A 17205-nucleotide genomic window follows, 5' to 3' on the forward strand; every position below is an offset into this window, starting at 1 on the left:
ACGGCAACACAAGCTTTCTCGATGTAAGAACCATAGGTTTCTTTTCATGTAATCTACTTCGCCTTTATCGCGATTCACTAAATGTAAATTTCATTGTTCCGCTACACGATACATTTGTCAGAACTATTTGACTTTTTAACGCCGAAAACAGACTGCTAGGGCGTTGTTCAGGCTCTGAAGAAAGCGGGACGTGTAGAACGGTCGCGAGAAAGGTTTCATGTAGTGATGGTGGACTGGTCGATGCGGTGCTATACGGCCAGACGAGAAAAACTGAAGTTGATTTTGAAAGGAACAAATTTGGAACGAGGCGGAGACCATCCGAAACAGAAGCCATACTGTCATATCGTCATCAAGTGCAAAAAGATGCGCACGCGCAATCATTTACATTTTTAATAAAAGATAACATCTAAATGATTTAGATCTGATTTACCACCATTGTCACTACGATTGTTCGCATGTCTATCTGTAGGCTATTTTGTGGAACCGTAAAAAGCCAATCGTCTTTACGACTTGGCTAAGCAAATATGCTTCCTATACGTCCTCATACAAGCGTACATCGGTCATCATATTGCGACTAATCTTTGTTCAAGAATGACAACACATTATCTTGGCACATTAACATCTTTACATATGTACATAGGTCGAACAGTGCAGTCGCCTATCGAAAAATACGACAATAACAAAAACAATGAATAAAGGTTGTCTGCCTTCACAGAGTAGCGCTCGTAACATCAGGCTAAATTACTTCAGCTCGCTAAAGCAGGCTGTTCAAGCAAGGGCAAGGTTCCGCGCGGACCAATTATTGAAGTAAACGCATAAGGACAAAGGTGCTCGAGGGAAGAGCAAGTTCCTAAAAGTGTGAGCCGTTCCAGTATATTCCATACTCATACCGGAGTTCCCTAAACAACTATTACCTAGTTTTGAGCAATTATTGTGCTTTGTTTCTATTGCTAAACATAATTGTGTAAGTCTTCTCTCTATAGGTAGGAAGACGTATGCAAATTTACAATCACAGCAACATCTACGGCTTCACAGTGTGACGCTGTTATGTACTCGTTGTTCTCGACGCGAAACAATGTGGCTGTGTAAGATATCTTCCTGACCACCTTAATAGGGTTGTAGCATATCGTCTGTTCGCCGGCATCCCAAAACGTCATCTCCATAAAGTCCGCTATAAATCATTGTATCAGACAGAGTAGTAGTTCCAGGATTAGCATAGAACAATCTAATGATCAACGTCACATGACGACGCAGCTGCGACAGTAAGGTGACGGCGAGTGCAACGATACTTACGTAAGCAAACAGACATCGACCGAGCCTCAATTTCATCCTATTGCGTGGCTGCTAAGCCGTCGTAATGAACCTCATCGTCTCTTTGTTCATGTCATTCCTGCGATCCGGTGGTAATCCAGTCCAGTAGCAAAGTTTTAGGTGTGCAATTGTCGGACGCGAATGAGAGGCCGAACTGCGACCACTGCTACAGAGAGATTATTAGGACTCAGCTGGCGTTGTTTCACTTCCTCTAATCGCTCTGTTTATCCAAAAACACCGTGTTAAACCTTTGAGCCCCCCAGCCACTTTACTACTGTCCTATAGGCGACGCCATAGTTCCGTTTTATCGTTGCCAAAGGCCATAACATAGAAGATTCACTTCTGCGACACTCCGCCATCCACGGTTTCAATGTAACCCTCCTTCCGTGCGTTGCCTATTTCGAAAAGTCATGCTACTACTCCCGTTATAGAAGTCCGTGCAGCTGCGTATATGGTTCTACGAATGGCGCGAGTGCGAACGTACTCGGATGAGGAACGCGTGTCATAGGCCTGAATGCTGTATTGGCTGATTTCACCCGTGTAACCACATAGTGTAATCAGCATTAATATCACCTTCCTTACACGCAAAACTGGATGCCTTTACCACTTCTAGTTCATAGACCAAATTTGGTAAGGGGGCATTGATGGGGCGACAGTCTCCACCGTTTGCCTCCGATCGAATTCACCCTAGATCCGTTGTCCCTGCTCGCTTCAACCACCATTAACACTGACAGCACTGCCCGGCAAGCGGACGTGGCACAAATCTAAATGAATGAAAATATGTCCACAACTACCGTTGGTACTACCACGGCGGCCAATTCCCTACTGGTTGTGACCTCCTACTTAGTTGACAGCCTGACGGACGCCTCGTCAGCCCCCACTTATTCCACTACCTCTATATCCGTATTTTTGAACGATACTGAGGATCAACTTGATGGTGAAGGCTGTGCGATCACAACTGATATTGCGGATTGATAAAAGGACATTGGAATCACCTCACATGCAAATTCTTTCATGACAAAAAGTTTCCTCAGACTGCAAACTAACTACTACTGCGTCTTTACCGTTGATTGAAGGGTCTGAGGAAAACCATTCACTGTTCGCGCAATGTTTGTAGGTTTACCTAGACATTTATCCTAAATCTGTGGAGATAAGACTTATGGGCCGTTAACAGCTCTAGGTAAGGAATGCTATTTTGGAAACGCTTTTGCCTAAAATGGCTTTTATTAATTGACGGATATTGTACTACTGCGACAAACAAAAGATGCGTATTTGCAATTCATACAGTAATATAATCTAGAAAATGATTTACTCTACTAGTAAAATAAAGTTGAGACATAATAATAAAAAAAAAAAAGCGTAACAATCATCTAGCAAGAACATAACATCTCTCATTTTTGCACTTATAAAAAAAATAAAGAGGGTAATCTTATTGTGTTATTAAAGCAAGGGTCTCTTGCTTCATAGACAGAAGCTATGTTGTTTTATCGGCCACGACATAAACCTGCTAGAATACATATACCGTGAACCTAAGGTGGTTGTAGGTGAGTATAAGTTTATCCTAATCGTCTATGTTGTAGATATCTAAAACGTAGAATTGGGACGCCACTTACCTGTGGTGGTAGTCGGTCTCGTAGTAGCGGGCACGAAGATGTGATAAATTTTACGTTGCGAAACTAACGTATGGTTGGGTCCGATTCGATTTGACGCTTCGCAGGCGTACTGCGCATCTTGGGTAGCGTTTATGGAGAGATATGAGTGCGAAAGCGATGGCTTGATATTCTTCAGCTGCAACAGAATTTGCAACAAAGGCCGTAAGTGACAGCGCCAATTTTACTCACAAAGGCGATAACGCTAACGACAGGACACAACAAAAGCTGCTTCACTGTAGCCCAGCCGTTCACAGTGGGTCTCACACTAACTCACTGGTATACGTCTTCACTTTGTTTAAAAGTACAGAATGTAAGAAAGTGCACCCTGTATATTACGCGTTTATTTAAGTATCGCACGATTGCCACGAACGACCAGAGTTTGTTGAACGTGATATATTATTTTGTTCAGTATAAACTTTGACGAACGGGCTTGCGGAGACAGTTATCAGATCCACCACAAAGTTTTGGAACACCACAGTTATTGTCTAGCTCATTTGATCCGGATCGCTTTCTTGCAAAACAATTGGCAGTACATCGGAGCTGTTCAATTGACATCAGCAACAAAAAGTTTATTACATGCTTGTACAGTTTGATATTAAAGTTCCCATGCGCGCATACCAGACGTTCGCCTTGCCACAAATAACAACGTTAACTCGCAAAGCAAAAGTTATTTCAAGTTGTACGGATGTTACAATAGCGTCTCAGCTAAGGACAGATGAATGACACGATCATGGGGAACTAGAAGTTTGCGATGATATGTTTTGTTCAAAAGCTATAAGGTATCAAAATGATATGTTCCGATAACATCTGCTAGACAAATGATCTACATCGGTGCTTTCCTCAGTGGCTAACACAATACTGAAAGCACGAGACTGCACAGCGGCGTATTAGTTTCAGGAGTAGCCGCTAGAGGCGCCAAAAATCCTTGCTTGAACCTCCCGCCGCTTCTGTGATGAGGATAGACTCCTTCCGTAGGATGTAGGGGGCGCCCTTGGTCAAACACGTGGAAAGCACGCGAGGCTCCTGTCGAAGTGTTTTGATCAGGTTTAGTTACCTGATACCGCAAGGGGCAGGCCGTGCAAAGACAGATTTGTGTTATTTGAAATGATATATAATATAAAATAGTTAAAGCAATAGTCAAGAATAACCGTGGTTACAGGACACAATATTGTATCCTATGACTAACCATTCAGTAGTTTTTGTAAAAACTTGTGTATCTTACAGTTAACAGTGGCTTATTTATCATGATTTATTAAGTTTCGATAAAATCCAAATGAAGAATTGTAACATCTGTGTCCCAAGTGGCAGACAGTAAGGGATTGAAAAAGATGGTATAAGATTTCACTAGTAATTTCTGCGTGAACGCTAGTAAAGCTTATTTCAGTGCTCAAAGAGCTTGTTTTATCTTATCAGCTCAACATGGGCCAAGTATCTAATCGTTACTCTTAAATGACATTTCGCGTACAATAGGATTTAATTAGGATAGTTTACGTGGATCGTTAAATAATTTTATTCCCCCGTCTAAATTTAAAGAATGTTACTTTGGGGCATACCACACGAAATTACTAGTTCGCTGTTTCACTGCGCCGGTGATTGTAGAACATTAATTTAAGTGTATAAGTTCGCACTTTGAAATCTCGTCGGGCATTCTTTAATTCAAACAAAACCAAACGATTGACACATTTCGTTTACAAAAATGCTAAATTGACGGTATTTTTATTTGGCACATGCGGGGTTGTCAGATCAAACACAGAGCCCTGCCTCACTACATTTTTTTGTGTGTTGTATTATATCCCCGTTGCGTAAATATGTAGCCAAATTCAAATTAAAGCTGTTGTGTATAGGACAGATTACTTATTAAACAAAAGAAAAATGTTTTTAATGATGAACAGAAAAATCTATTTTAAGCAGCGTGGTTCAGTCACACAGTCAAACAGTATTAAGAAAGTAATACTCATTGGCCTCGTTTTTCCCATTATTTGAATTTGTTTTCTGTGATACAAACAAATTCTGTGATACAGGCAAATTCACACTTTTCACAGCGCATGTAACTTTAATAGACGACCTCCGGAATCAGCAATTTATTTTTATCAATAAAACTGTTTTGAATAATTATCGAACTAGCTCTGATGTAGCTGCAAATATGTATTTAGTTCTTATCTGCTGTCGTATTTTTTACAATTGATGCTAAATTTGTTTATTTATTCAGTTACACCTATTGTGCAGTATATCATAGGCAATGCTTTTAGCTAAATTAAAAACACGGCAAGTCCTCATCTATTTAGTTAAAGTATTTCACGAACCCCAGCATTGCAGAAACTTCTCTTTTTTAATATCATGTATTTATTAATAGAGCGAATTTCCTCAATTATATATATATATATATATATATATTGTTGAAACTAAAGTCGGACAAAAGGTGTCCTTTTTTAAATATACTGACTAAAAAACTGAACTCTATATGGACTATATCTTGTATTTCTAAGACAAGCGTGCTTTAACAGGAGATTCCCTTTAAAAACAAGTTCATCGGAGAAGACATTGTCCAGTTACCTTGTGCGATCAAAGTTTAATTGTTGATCTAGGTTTTATGTTTCTAAACTGCTTGTCATAACGTAATATTTTACAAGTTCTACACTGGAGAGACTGGAGTCATCGCATACAAAATGGTAATCACGTAGCACCTCGTCGCAACTCAGAACAAGTAAAAGTCTCGAGCTTCGAGCTAGGTTAGTATTATTATTAGTCATATATCATATAAGGAAAACGATAAACTTGTTTTATTGTTACTGCAAACTAAAATGAAAAATACCTTCTAAACTTTTTTAATCAAGTTACGACAATGGGATTTTAAGAGAGATTTGTGTGCAAAAAACGTGCTAATTTCAATTAAACTTTTTATTAGCAGAGGTAATTTCGACATTAATAAATTTTTATTAATAGATACTATTTTTTTTTTTATATATTTATAGGTTCTAAAAAATAAAATAGTTAAAGAACTAAGTATTCTAATTTTTAGGATACGTCCGTTAAGTTACAAATACAGAAACTTCTTCAATAAAAAGGCATATATATATTTATATAATTTTTAAGGCTGTATCTGTAAACAGACATTTCAACAACATTTGAACGTGCTAGGTATGTCATTCCTGCTCACGTTTATTTAGCGTACACACTAAACCACTAACTAGTCCTCAGGTTACTTTGAATAGTAAGCGCGCGTCAAGCGACACTTATAGTTGTAAATTTGCTGAAATATCCCTCAGATACACTACATACAAGAAATTTTAATGGTATTCAATTTCGAACTGATGGCAGGCCAGATCTGTGAAAGCGCAAGGCTAAAATCAGACATAAAGTTCAAAAGCTGCAAAAAATTTTGAAAAATTTCTAAATTTCGAAGGACTAACTGTTAAAGCTAATCTGGACAACCTAACTCACAAGAGATATTATCCTCTCTGATGTAACCGCTGATTTTTGTATCGAAAATGCTTTTTCAAGCCATTTCGATTAAATCTAGCATAGGAAGAGACAGAGCATAGGATTGATCGGTTTGCATAATGTTTTCCCCGAATTTTTCAAAAGCCGCATGAAAAATAATGTTAGCCATCGCGTTCAAGCTAAACAAAAAAGTTTTCAATCATGGCGAGTGTTTAACCAACGCAGAAAGATTGGATAATAATTGATCTCCGTTGAAATTACGAAAACGACGTCCTGTTTCCTACCATCATGAATTTGCTGCTTTGTTCTAAAGAGAATTGACTTTCATCCGGTACGAGGAGCAATAGAGAAGCGCATGCCCGTTACGACAAGCGGCTCGTCGAAGTTCTTCTCAATCTAAACATACCACCCTGAATCTATTCATAATAAATAATGATAAATGAGGTTTCCTTTTGTTGCGTCGTTACTATATGTTAAACTGTGGCCGGTTAATTTAAATTTGGGCGGATTTGAACTATATGTGCTAGTGTGGACACACGCGAAGTCTCGAAAAACCGTAAGATGTCTTTGTTTTGAGATAAAATATATAGCGCAATTCAAATGAATCATTTTGTAAAAAATCACTTTTTGCTAGCTTTCAAATTTTTGTAATAACAGATATCTTTAGGGCAATATGGTAGATATGCTAGCAGCATCGGTGTATCCCAATACATGGTATAGGCCCCTGACACGAGCAGATTCTATAGAAAGGAGCAGCGAAAAGAATTTATACCTTAAGTTAGCTCATGCTTTGACCGCAAACATGTGCCACTAACAATGTTAAATGCAACATTTCATCATAATTTGTGTTACCATAAAACTGGAGCCTCTGCTATGTAAATTGGTCCGGTTCGTTATAAAAGCAGAGTAAATTTCAAAAAAACGAAGAACTGGGACATGAAAAGGGCATACTCTGTTAGAATAAGTGCGAGTGTATACTTTAATTAAAATTAAGAAACTACCCCTAATAATAGCATCCGTAGAAATCTTGAGCTACATTTAACGAATTTCTACTTTTGACGACCTACTACATATTCTTCTGCTAAAAGCTCTGTATAAACAGTAAGTTTTCAAATAGTGTAAAAAAGCGAGAGCGCTTGTACGTCTCATGGGCTTAGTAGTGGTTTCTAGTGATTATTAAACAAAAAAAGTCGATTTTCATAAAAACATTTTCAAGCATATCTTTTAAGTCTTTACAGATCTTGCACTGGCTAAATCGAGCAACTTAAAGAAAAGTTACAAGCTTCCTGTTCAATTAATGGAGTAGACGATGAACCGTCATATTTCTGAAAATCGACGGTTTCTGAGGGTCGGATCTGTAGAATAAGCAATCACTAGATAAGTAGTCAGCGGCGCCGCTGTGTGGATGGAAAGACACCAAAAACGTAATACGCAGGAAACAACGATACGGACCATTCAGACATCATTGGCGACTGACACTAATTATCCGTATTCTTCGACTGTTATCCTTCGACGTTCAACGAGCGTCCTTTTAACCGCCCAGTAACTGAGCCCAATAACTGCACACTGCAAATATACAGTTATTGGGCTTTATATCGCATCTCCGTATTTCTTCTATACTATATTATATGAATGCGTGTGTAATACTGAATATATACTGACCTGTTTCCTAAGCGTGTAAAAAGGCCATTACTCATTTGCGGTCAAACTTATTATATATATATATATATATGTATGTATACAGTCTGTGAATTATCTGATTAATATAACAAGTATTAGCTGCAATACAGTCAAACAGCTCAACGCGAATAACGTGTTCCGGCATAGCAATATAGGCGATATATTCATAATAAAGCGTACGTTTTACGATGAATTTTCGACGATTTTTCGACGAAGAAGAGCCATGCCAAATATTTCATAATTTAATCGTAAAGAAGTAATAAAGTGCTAACAGTACTAATCAAGTTTTGTTTATTAGTAACATTGTATCTCTACCACTAGTACAATCAATAGTATAAAACGTTCGACTTGAACAATACATTTTATTTTTGCAGAATGGCTACATGATTCATAAACGAGTCATAAATGATGTTATGATGAGACTGCAGAAATGCTCCGCCAACGACACGCACTATAAATAAAAACCACATACCAATACAGTTATTGTTTTTAAAAGAAAAATGTATTTTGTAAAGAAAAGAATCTGAGGGGACACCCGGGTTTGAACCGGGGACCTCTCGATCTGCAGTCGAATGCTCTACCACTGAGCTATATCCCCACGGCACATCGAAAAGCTCAACACGCATGTTACTCTACGGGTACCACTAATTGACATCAAAAAGCTATTGTACACATGAGCAATAGAAAGATAGATTCATAAAAGTTTATAACACAAACCAACCTATCAGAACTACTGTATAAAATCACGCTTGAGTGTAGTAAAGGAAAACATACCCTGGAGCCAATAGGGCTCTTTAGCTTGTGCCTAGTACAACAACGATTCGGACCTAATTTTCATAGTTCACATAATAGTTTTAATAGAATATGTGCCTGTCCATGATCATTCGCCATCATTTAGACCGAACAAAAGGCAATAAGCTTTTTAAATGGCTATTGAATCTGACAGATTTGTTGTTTGAGGTACACAAAATGAATTAGATGGTAACGGTATTCACATCTCAGTTAGACAGAATACTTATATAAATGGGTACCTTAACGTTATTGCTTTTATAAGTAAAAATATGTGTTTATATGGAATTGGTCTATAATAGCCGTTTATGGGGCGTCGTCGGAGGTAGCGGTCATGCATCTGACTGGAGGCAGGCCTTTGAAGGACCTCTCCTCATTGAAGTAAAAAATTGGTTAGTTTATTGCGATTCTATTGCACTCTTGATTGCGAGAAACATACAGAAGAAAATATGATAAATCCTACAGTTAAATAACAGTTCTATTACAGATCGATTATACTTCCTCTTTATTGACGTTCCTTTTAAAGAGACAGCATGTGCGGGTTTCACGCTTCGAGATGAGAGAAGAAGATTGGCGTATAAATAAAAAACTTCCGAAAAACTATAAACTCTTCGTTCTTCTATAATGACTCGCTTCTTCTTTAATTTACGACAAAATGTGTTCGCGGAAAGAAAAAACATTTTGCCAAGGATAGCGAAAAAAGGCCAGGCAGGGAATAACTCTAGACACGGAAGTGGACGAGGGTTGTCCGAGATCAAATATATCGATTTTTGAACGGCAAATCTGAGAAGAGCGGAAGCTCGCTAAGCTCCATGGGCACCAGCTAGGTAGAGCCACGCCGTAGAACACATTCTGAGCTACATTTATCTCCTGCGGAATCGGCTGCGTGTATGTATGTGAGCTTCTATGTAGGAGATTCAGGGATACGGCTCGAGGTCGAGGCGGCTGAACGGAAAATCGGAAAAACCGCACAGGAAAATCGACGGTTTGCCGGTGATGGTGGTAGTGTCTGTGGTGATACGTTCCTTGACATAGTTTAAAGAGGATTCTAGCCCGGCAAAACTCTTCGGATCGAGACGGAGTTAGGCAAGATATAAAAGATGGGCAAGCTTAGTCCCGGATAAGGTAAACGGCCCAAAAGGTGAACCATCCCCTTGTGTGTCTACATATATTGGATAGATTCTGGGATGAGTTTCAAGGACTTCTGAAAAGCCGCACGCACATCAACTCGTACGGTAGTGGATTACGCTGTAACGCTTCTTTGCGGTCGTCTGCTTTGATGTAGAAGGTAAGAAAAAATAGATAGAAAAGTAGTCAAAGAAAAAAATAGACTTGATATAGCTGGCGAGCGCAGAAGAAGAGGTCCGGCTAAGATTCGATCTTCGGGAACCGCTAAAGATTTCCAGGGTAAAACAGTGAAGACGGTGGTCCCATATTAAGTAAATTAATCAATTGAAACAAAAACTTCTTTATTCTAATTACTTGCGGCCTCAATGGAACTCTGCATGAATGCGTGAGAGCTATAAAACTAATCTTTCGTAAGTCATATGGAAAAAAAAGATATGGAAGCTTAAAAAGAACAAATCGGTGACTTATTCAACGTTCATTTTAGATTGTTGTAATTGCTATTTAACCTAGAAAGCTCTTAATAGCTTAATGCGTTTCGTCCTTGCTGTGTAGCTTCACAATGCGGCCAGTGTTTCGCGCACAAAAAGTTATACATTTGACCTATAGCTCGCTGCCGTATAATCGGGACCTGTTTATATTATGTTGGCCTACGCGATAAACCACACAACACGTATCGAAGAGATTCATAGTTTTAATATTGTGATATCCGGACCAAAATCTGCATGCAGTTTATTAGACATTAGGCGTGTCTACATCTTCAACTGAAGTCAACCAGAGACTGCTTGTGAAAAAAAAATAGGTTGCTAAACAACCGTTACACCGAATGCATTATTACGGTTAAGAAAATGATCTATGGAGGACATATTTCTATGAAAATTATTATTTCCTTCAAGAACAACATCGTGATACATGAATCTGAATGAAATTTGACATCCCCCACCGTCTGGAGCTGTCGCGATAGAGGTTTTGAGATAAATTTACCATAAGGGGCGTTAGCGAGAAGCGCATACGAAAGAAGACGAAAAGGACGAAAGATCAGGCTGCTCCTTCCTGCGGACGGGCCGTCATAGGTGGCAATCTGGCTCACTTCGCCTTCCTGCGGTCGCTTCGCTTTCGCGCACTGACCGGCAGATGAAAATGCAGCATGTCAAGAATTGAGGGCAACTGTAAGAAGCTCAATCGCCAATCCCACAACGGGCCGCTCCTAAGCTTCTGGGATAAACACGCACGGTTCACACGCTGACTAGAGGCACCAGGGCCATAGCAATGCAAGTTTCCTGATTGAAAAACGGTATTTTGCATTGAGCGATATGAGCAAGAAGAAAAGTAGCAGAAGCAGGCCTGTGCTAACACTAATAGAGCAAGGCCCCTTGAGGGCCCAAACGTTTTCGTCAAGATGGGCTACTAGCCGATCAACGAAGTCTACGTACGACCGGCTACTGTGTATAAGTAAAACGTTTGGAAAGGGAGGTATTCAACGAGCTTAGCATATTTCTTTCAAATGGCGACTCCTTCGAAATTTTGAGGGGTTCAGTATGACCAACTACTGTGTTCCTTGCGATTTCAATCCCCGCGCGGCTTCAGTCTCCATGCCGTTGCCTTTATCCTTGACGCAGAGGTCTCAGCGGATAGCGAAAGAGCCGCCGCGGCGCAAGCTTCAGTTGAAAATAAAATGACGTAACTTCGAGGGCACAGCATTATTTAGATTCGTTCACACTTGACAGTGCCTGCTCTACAACTGGCACTGCCTGCATCGACGCCGCTGCTACAACTGCGCGTCGTGAGGTGAGCACTCTATTCACTATTTCTTCCGTCTTTTGTAGTCTCCGTTAGTGTCGTTTTCATTCTTTCTGTCCTCGTTTAGCCCGTACGCTTTTTCGATGCTCCTTTACCAAACGCTCGCCCACTTGCCTGCCTGTCTCTGTTGTCGAGCCTCCTATGGGCGCGAGTAAAGTCGCCGGATGTTGTGTACAAGGGGGGAGGGGGGAGGGGTAGACTAAACAGGAATGAAGACCTATAGCCTTTCCGTCGTCCAACTATGAGCACGAATGGGATGGATAGAGCAAAGGCAAATACGGCTTGATCTCTTTAACGGAAATCTCACTATTAGGCAACAGAGACTTGGGAGTAGTGACCTTTGTGGGAAATGATGGCTGCGTTACTTGTGGTAATGCCGCTGCTCGTAGTGATGGAGAGCTAATGTTGGTTGAGACGAAGCGCGACTTTAAAAACGGTAGAGAGGAAGGGGATCAAAGGAGAGGGGAAAAGATAGAGAGTACAGGCTTAATTCAGAACTGGGAAATAGTACAGATAACTACAATCAGAACAAAAGAGCGCCAATTCATACTTACTCTCTTGTTGCATGCCCAAAGGTTACCGTTATGTATGGCGGCAGACCATAGTCGATGCTAACATGGCGACCACAAGCGTCAACACTTTTCAGATAATCGGTTTTGTTATATCTCGCGCGCCAACGCATATTAACGTACAACCGTATAGAAATACACAGAGTGGTAAACGTATGGAGCTGTGAGTGTCGTTACATTATCAGGCTTCAGGCTCAGTTGTCAATATGTTGTTAGACATCGATAGACAGGACATATTGTTGGTCTTTTAGCCTTCATGAGCACGAACAGATAGAAGCGGACCGTTTACAGAAAAATTCGGGATTTTCGGGACAAAATAGCATATGTGTAGCTGTTATCACCTTAATCCAATTTCTTATTTTATCTAAATAATTCGAATAGAATTTACGAACTATCTATGGTAGAACACTGCATACAATATAAACCACAGGTGATAACTTAACACAGGACCCTTTTAACGCCACCTCCAGCATCCACTCACAAGAACAGATGAGAGCACTAATACTGTCGTTACCAGTAAGAAAACTAATCGAAGTAAGTACAGAACAAGTTTCCCGTGATAAAAATGAATAGAAATTAGGTTTTTCTTTATTTGACGACTGTCCAATGTCCAGAAAATCTTTTTTAATACCCTTCTCGTCCGACGAACAAAGTAGTACCATGAAATTGAACTTGGACATTCAGTCGCTTTTAAGTATCACGCAGCGCTAGCGACGGCCAACAGGGCAAGTTAAGTTTAGCCGTAGGGCATCTTGTAACAAGCTTTCAAGAACCAAAAAAAGAAAGTTAACATTATTAGCCTATTACTCAGTTTCGCAACAGCTGGCTTGTTAGCATTCTCATGCGGCCCACTGAAAGCCTTCATCTACTAAAAGCAAAGGAAAATCCAGCTTGATACAACAATATAGCCCCTCTGAGCATCCCGCAACATCAACTTCTTGTTAACATCGCAAACGAACAGTAGATTCCACTGATAACCGAGCCGTATGCATTAAATAATACGTATCGAAAGTAACGCTGCTAAACTTCACCATTATATTTATTATGGCGTAACGACCTAGAATCACAAACTTTTTACGCAGCCGTTTGTACAATATAAAGAGTATGCATTTAATTATTACTTGAAAAACCAGTAGAAAGATCTTTCTTTACTGAGCTTCTATGCAGGTCAGTATGATGAGTAAAGTTATGATAGAAATTCTCGAACGACTCAGAAACGATGAAGCAAACTTTTGCTATATGTTTGTCCTCTATTCATTTTCTCTATGATTAAAGACTATTTGATGCTCGATTCTAACATGGACGATATCTAGCATTAAGAATTCTGTATATCCGAACAGTGTCTACCTAACAGAGTATAATGGGGAACGCACATGATAGACGAACGAACGTCGTGTATCGGCATAACGCGAACGTAAAGGTTACTTTCGAGTTATATTACTCTAGAACTGCGTAGGGAAGCACCTGAAAGGAATGACTGCTCGCTACGTAGAGCCATGGCGCCGCCGGAGATGGCCTTGAAAGGCAGTGATATGGATGGCATTTTCATATTTCAGGCTATAATATACATATATGTAACGTGCACGTTTACTTTACCACTTTGTAGATATTAGCAGAACATTAACTTGGTTCTAATAAGATTTGTGTATCCTTACCTTTCTACTATTAAATGTTGCAAACGAGCAGATGGATCAAATAGGTTTCTTGCTGTGGTCCTGCGGCCACCGCGTTGAATTAATTTTTGTCCAGTGTGATCATTTTCGGCATCTGAATAGCAACGTAATAGTTGACAGCTTATAATGCAGGCCATCTTCTGATAACACGAAGCCTATCTAAAAGTGGTGTTCGAACCAAGTTTTGTGTCATTTATTCTTCCGCTATTATCTACCGTGTACGATGCATATTATGGTGAAAGAGCAGGACTGAAAATGCTCGAATGGACAGTAGTATGGTGATAGGGACTACAAATAAAAAAAAAAAACATCCTGTACATTGGAGTTCTATCGTTGTGCATCGCGCATTGCGTTATATAAATGATATTGCAAAGGGTAACGTGGGCATGTGGCAAAAGATGGTTGCAGCAAGGGAGCAAGCGATCATCTCAGCAATTATCATTTTTAATTTTATCAAGTGTAATTTGTTTTTTACCTTCCTGTAAACTTATTCGGTTTGATGAGCCTGCCTTTCCACAGCATTGCATAACCACGCCTTTCTACTATACATATATGTATAGGTATGACAAGGTGAGATTTTAGAACAAAAATAGAAACCAGGACTTTGTCTAGTTTATATTCTTCAATACTCAGATATTTTTAGCGCACTTATTTTCTATGCTAAACCTAAATTATCTATCAAGCAGAAAGATATAGCTTACGCGTGTTTTCTCTACGTTAAGCGAGCATTCAAACAATAACGTTTGAGGTTCAAATGAGGGTTTTCTTATAAATCGGCGTCGTCTAATGTGGCTCGCCTCGCGTTCACCGGGTGTGTGTGTGTGTGTATATGTGCGTGCAAAAAACCTTCAAGTCCACCATAGGTGGGTACCAAAAACATTTTCAACCGCGACCCCAGTCCGTAGTGAACCACAGTCTATATTTGCAAGCTTAGCTTAGCTCAGCATTTAGCTGTAACTAGGTAAGTGAGAGTCGATTTAGATAACTCGCTGCGAAACGCATTCTAAAATGCCTCCCCATTTCTATCGAGAGCTGAGCAGACAGGAAAGAAAAACAAAGACGAAGAAGAACTTTCAAGGAAGGTCCTAAAATGGGATTTTATGTTTTGGGTTTAGATGTTTTCGGGCGATACATTGCCTGAGACGATCGAGATCATTGGGTTCAAATTACGCATATACACACATATTCGTATATATATAGTAAGCTATCCTAATGAAAACATGTTGCACAGGTCACGCATGAATATGCATATTCCATATATTGGATGACGCGTCTTCATAGAAACGACGGATAACAGTTCGGCTCGATCGCTAGTTAAACCAAAGTCCCAAAGGGCCTTTGTGATGATAGAGAGAAGATAGCAGGCTCGAAGAATTGTTCAAAAACAATGCCACCGACGCTGCTGATTCTGCTGGCCTGAAACCCGGAGTCGAACACGGAGCCCGCACGCTGCATCTCATCCAGGCCAGCGGAAGCGACCGGGAGCCGCAGTACAGTGAGCACGAGCGGACGAAGGGAATATTCATCTCCCGAAGGGCGCTGTCTGCGTTAGCGTTCTTTACAGCAACGAATCAGCTTCCTCTCTCGACGTGGTTGTCAGGCCTGCTTGACGGTTTGCCCCTCGGCAGGGCGCTGTGAGTGCCCGTAGTACTTCCGGTAAGTCGCTGTAAGCAAGTCACTTGGGTAAAGAGTCCCCCAGGAGGAACACCTCATCAGTCATCAGAATCTAAGGAGGTAACTAAGGAAGAGTAAGGCAGCAGTCACCCATTCGGTAGCAGAACGAGAATATAAGTGGAAGGCCAACCAGTCGAAGAAGGCTCACACATGACCCTAGTAATGGTCAATGCATATTATTGCCATGTATGTAGCACGTTCATACGTGCTCATACGTATCATGGGAGCCAACTACGCCATCGTAGAGAAATTGTCTGTTACAAGAATTAAAGCAATCCCATTATCCCAGAAAATAGTTTGTGGTTTGTGGTAGTTGTTATGGTGATGCTAAACTGATATTAAAATGATTCTATTACGAGTGAATGATCGATTTCATCACTACGACTTCATCTCTTGAAAACCATAACACTAATATTAATTCGGCTTTTCCTGTGTGGAGGTATGTGGCCATTGTTCTCTAATTAGAATTATAAAACACCAAAAAGTGTTTTACATGGAGATATTATGTGAATCTCGGAAGGCTAAGGGTCGCTTGGGCATCATATATAAAGAAGACATTTTTTAGTTATATTCGACACTTACTGATATAATATGGATAGCTCATTTTACGGGCTGGTTATGCAGCAATTGAGAAAAATGCCAAAAAAAAAACAGACAAAAAAGAAGGCAAATGGTAGATTTTATTTTTGTTATATTATGATTTTCCAAAATGTATTTCAACATATTGCGATACATGGACACATCTTCCGGTTAGCTTGCCAAAAATATATATTCTCATTTTTTACCGATGTATATGTATGCACCCAAAAAGCGTAGTCGGGTTACACTTTCTGTACGTATGTACATGTGTACTTGTATAGTGCTCTAATCCCTAGCCATCAATCGAAATATCACCTAATGTTTGATAAATCACGTCGATGCTCAGAAAACTCGTTTTATAAAATAGTGTACAGGGAAATATTATTTACGGCATGGCTAATTAGCAGCATTATGCCTGAAAAGATGTTCGTAAAAACATAAACAACAATGTAAGGTAGTCGTTCATTTCATGCGAAACTACCCTGCGTTATGAGAAATGGATTCATCGAAGCAGACCGTCTCGAAAGACATCGCCATCTAGAGGTCATGGGCTTATCAAACACGAAAGAGATGTCTTCATTTGAGGCATGCCTTTCTAAGTAAAGACCCCCAGACATTTGTGAAAACGAGAACCTACTGCTTCGTAGTAATCCCATCTGTCACGAATGATTATTTTAGACAAGAACCCCCAACGACTATCAAGATGCGTATGAGTATGATATATTAATAAGTTTAGCTAATATTAAATCTTCATATTAAATTGTACTATATTCTAGAGAGATGTTTCATGCAAAATTAAGTATTGTGTATTGAGTGGTTTATTCACTATTAGACCCAAAAGGATAGTTACGGTTAGTTATTTTACGAAAGCAATTTATATTAATAAAAAATTATAGCCAGTAAAAAATTATA

At 39.7% G+C, this 17205-nt stretch overlaps 1 protein-coding gene and 1 non-coding gene across 3 annotated transcripts in view; both read right to left on the reverse strand.

The window, feature by feature from the left end:
• The window catches only part of LOC111265255 (protein amalgam), a 152011-nt gene that overhangs the window by 49092 nt on the left and 85714 nt on the right, over nucleotides 1-17205 (reverse strand). The window contains exon 4 of one of the 2 annotated variants that reach the window (XM_022841756.2): nucleotides 2925-3099. In XM_022841756.2, the coding sequence (XP_022697491.1) occupies nucleotides 2925-3099 (175 nt within the window). Of the gene's footprint in view, nucleotides 1-2924; nucleotides 3100-16375; nucleotides 16709-17205 lie in introns of those variants that run through there. The other variant, XM_022841757.2, reaches the window with a different exon arrangement.
• On the reverse strand, nucleotides 8611-8682 carry TRNAC-GCA (transfer RNA cysteine (anticodon GCA)). The gene has a single exon. It is a non-coding gene; the product is annotated as a tRNA-Cys (tRNA).

This window comes from Varroa jacobsoni, unplaced genomic scaffold, assembly GCF_002532875.2.
Source record: "Varroa jacobsoni isolate VJ856 unplaced genomic scaffold, vjacob_1.0 scaffold_949, whole genome shotgun sequence".
In the NCBI taxonomy this organism is placed as follows: Eukaryota; Metazoa; Arthropoda; class Arachnida; order Mesostigmata; family Varroidae; genus Varroa; species Varroa jacobsoni.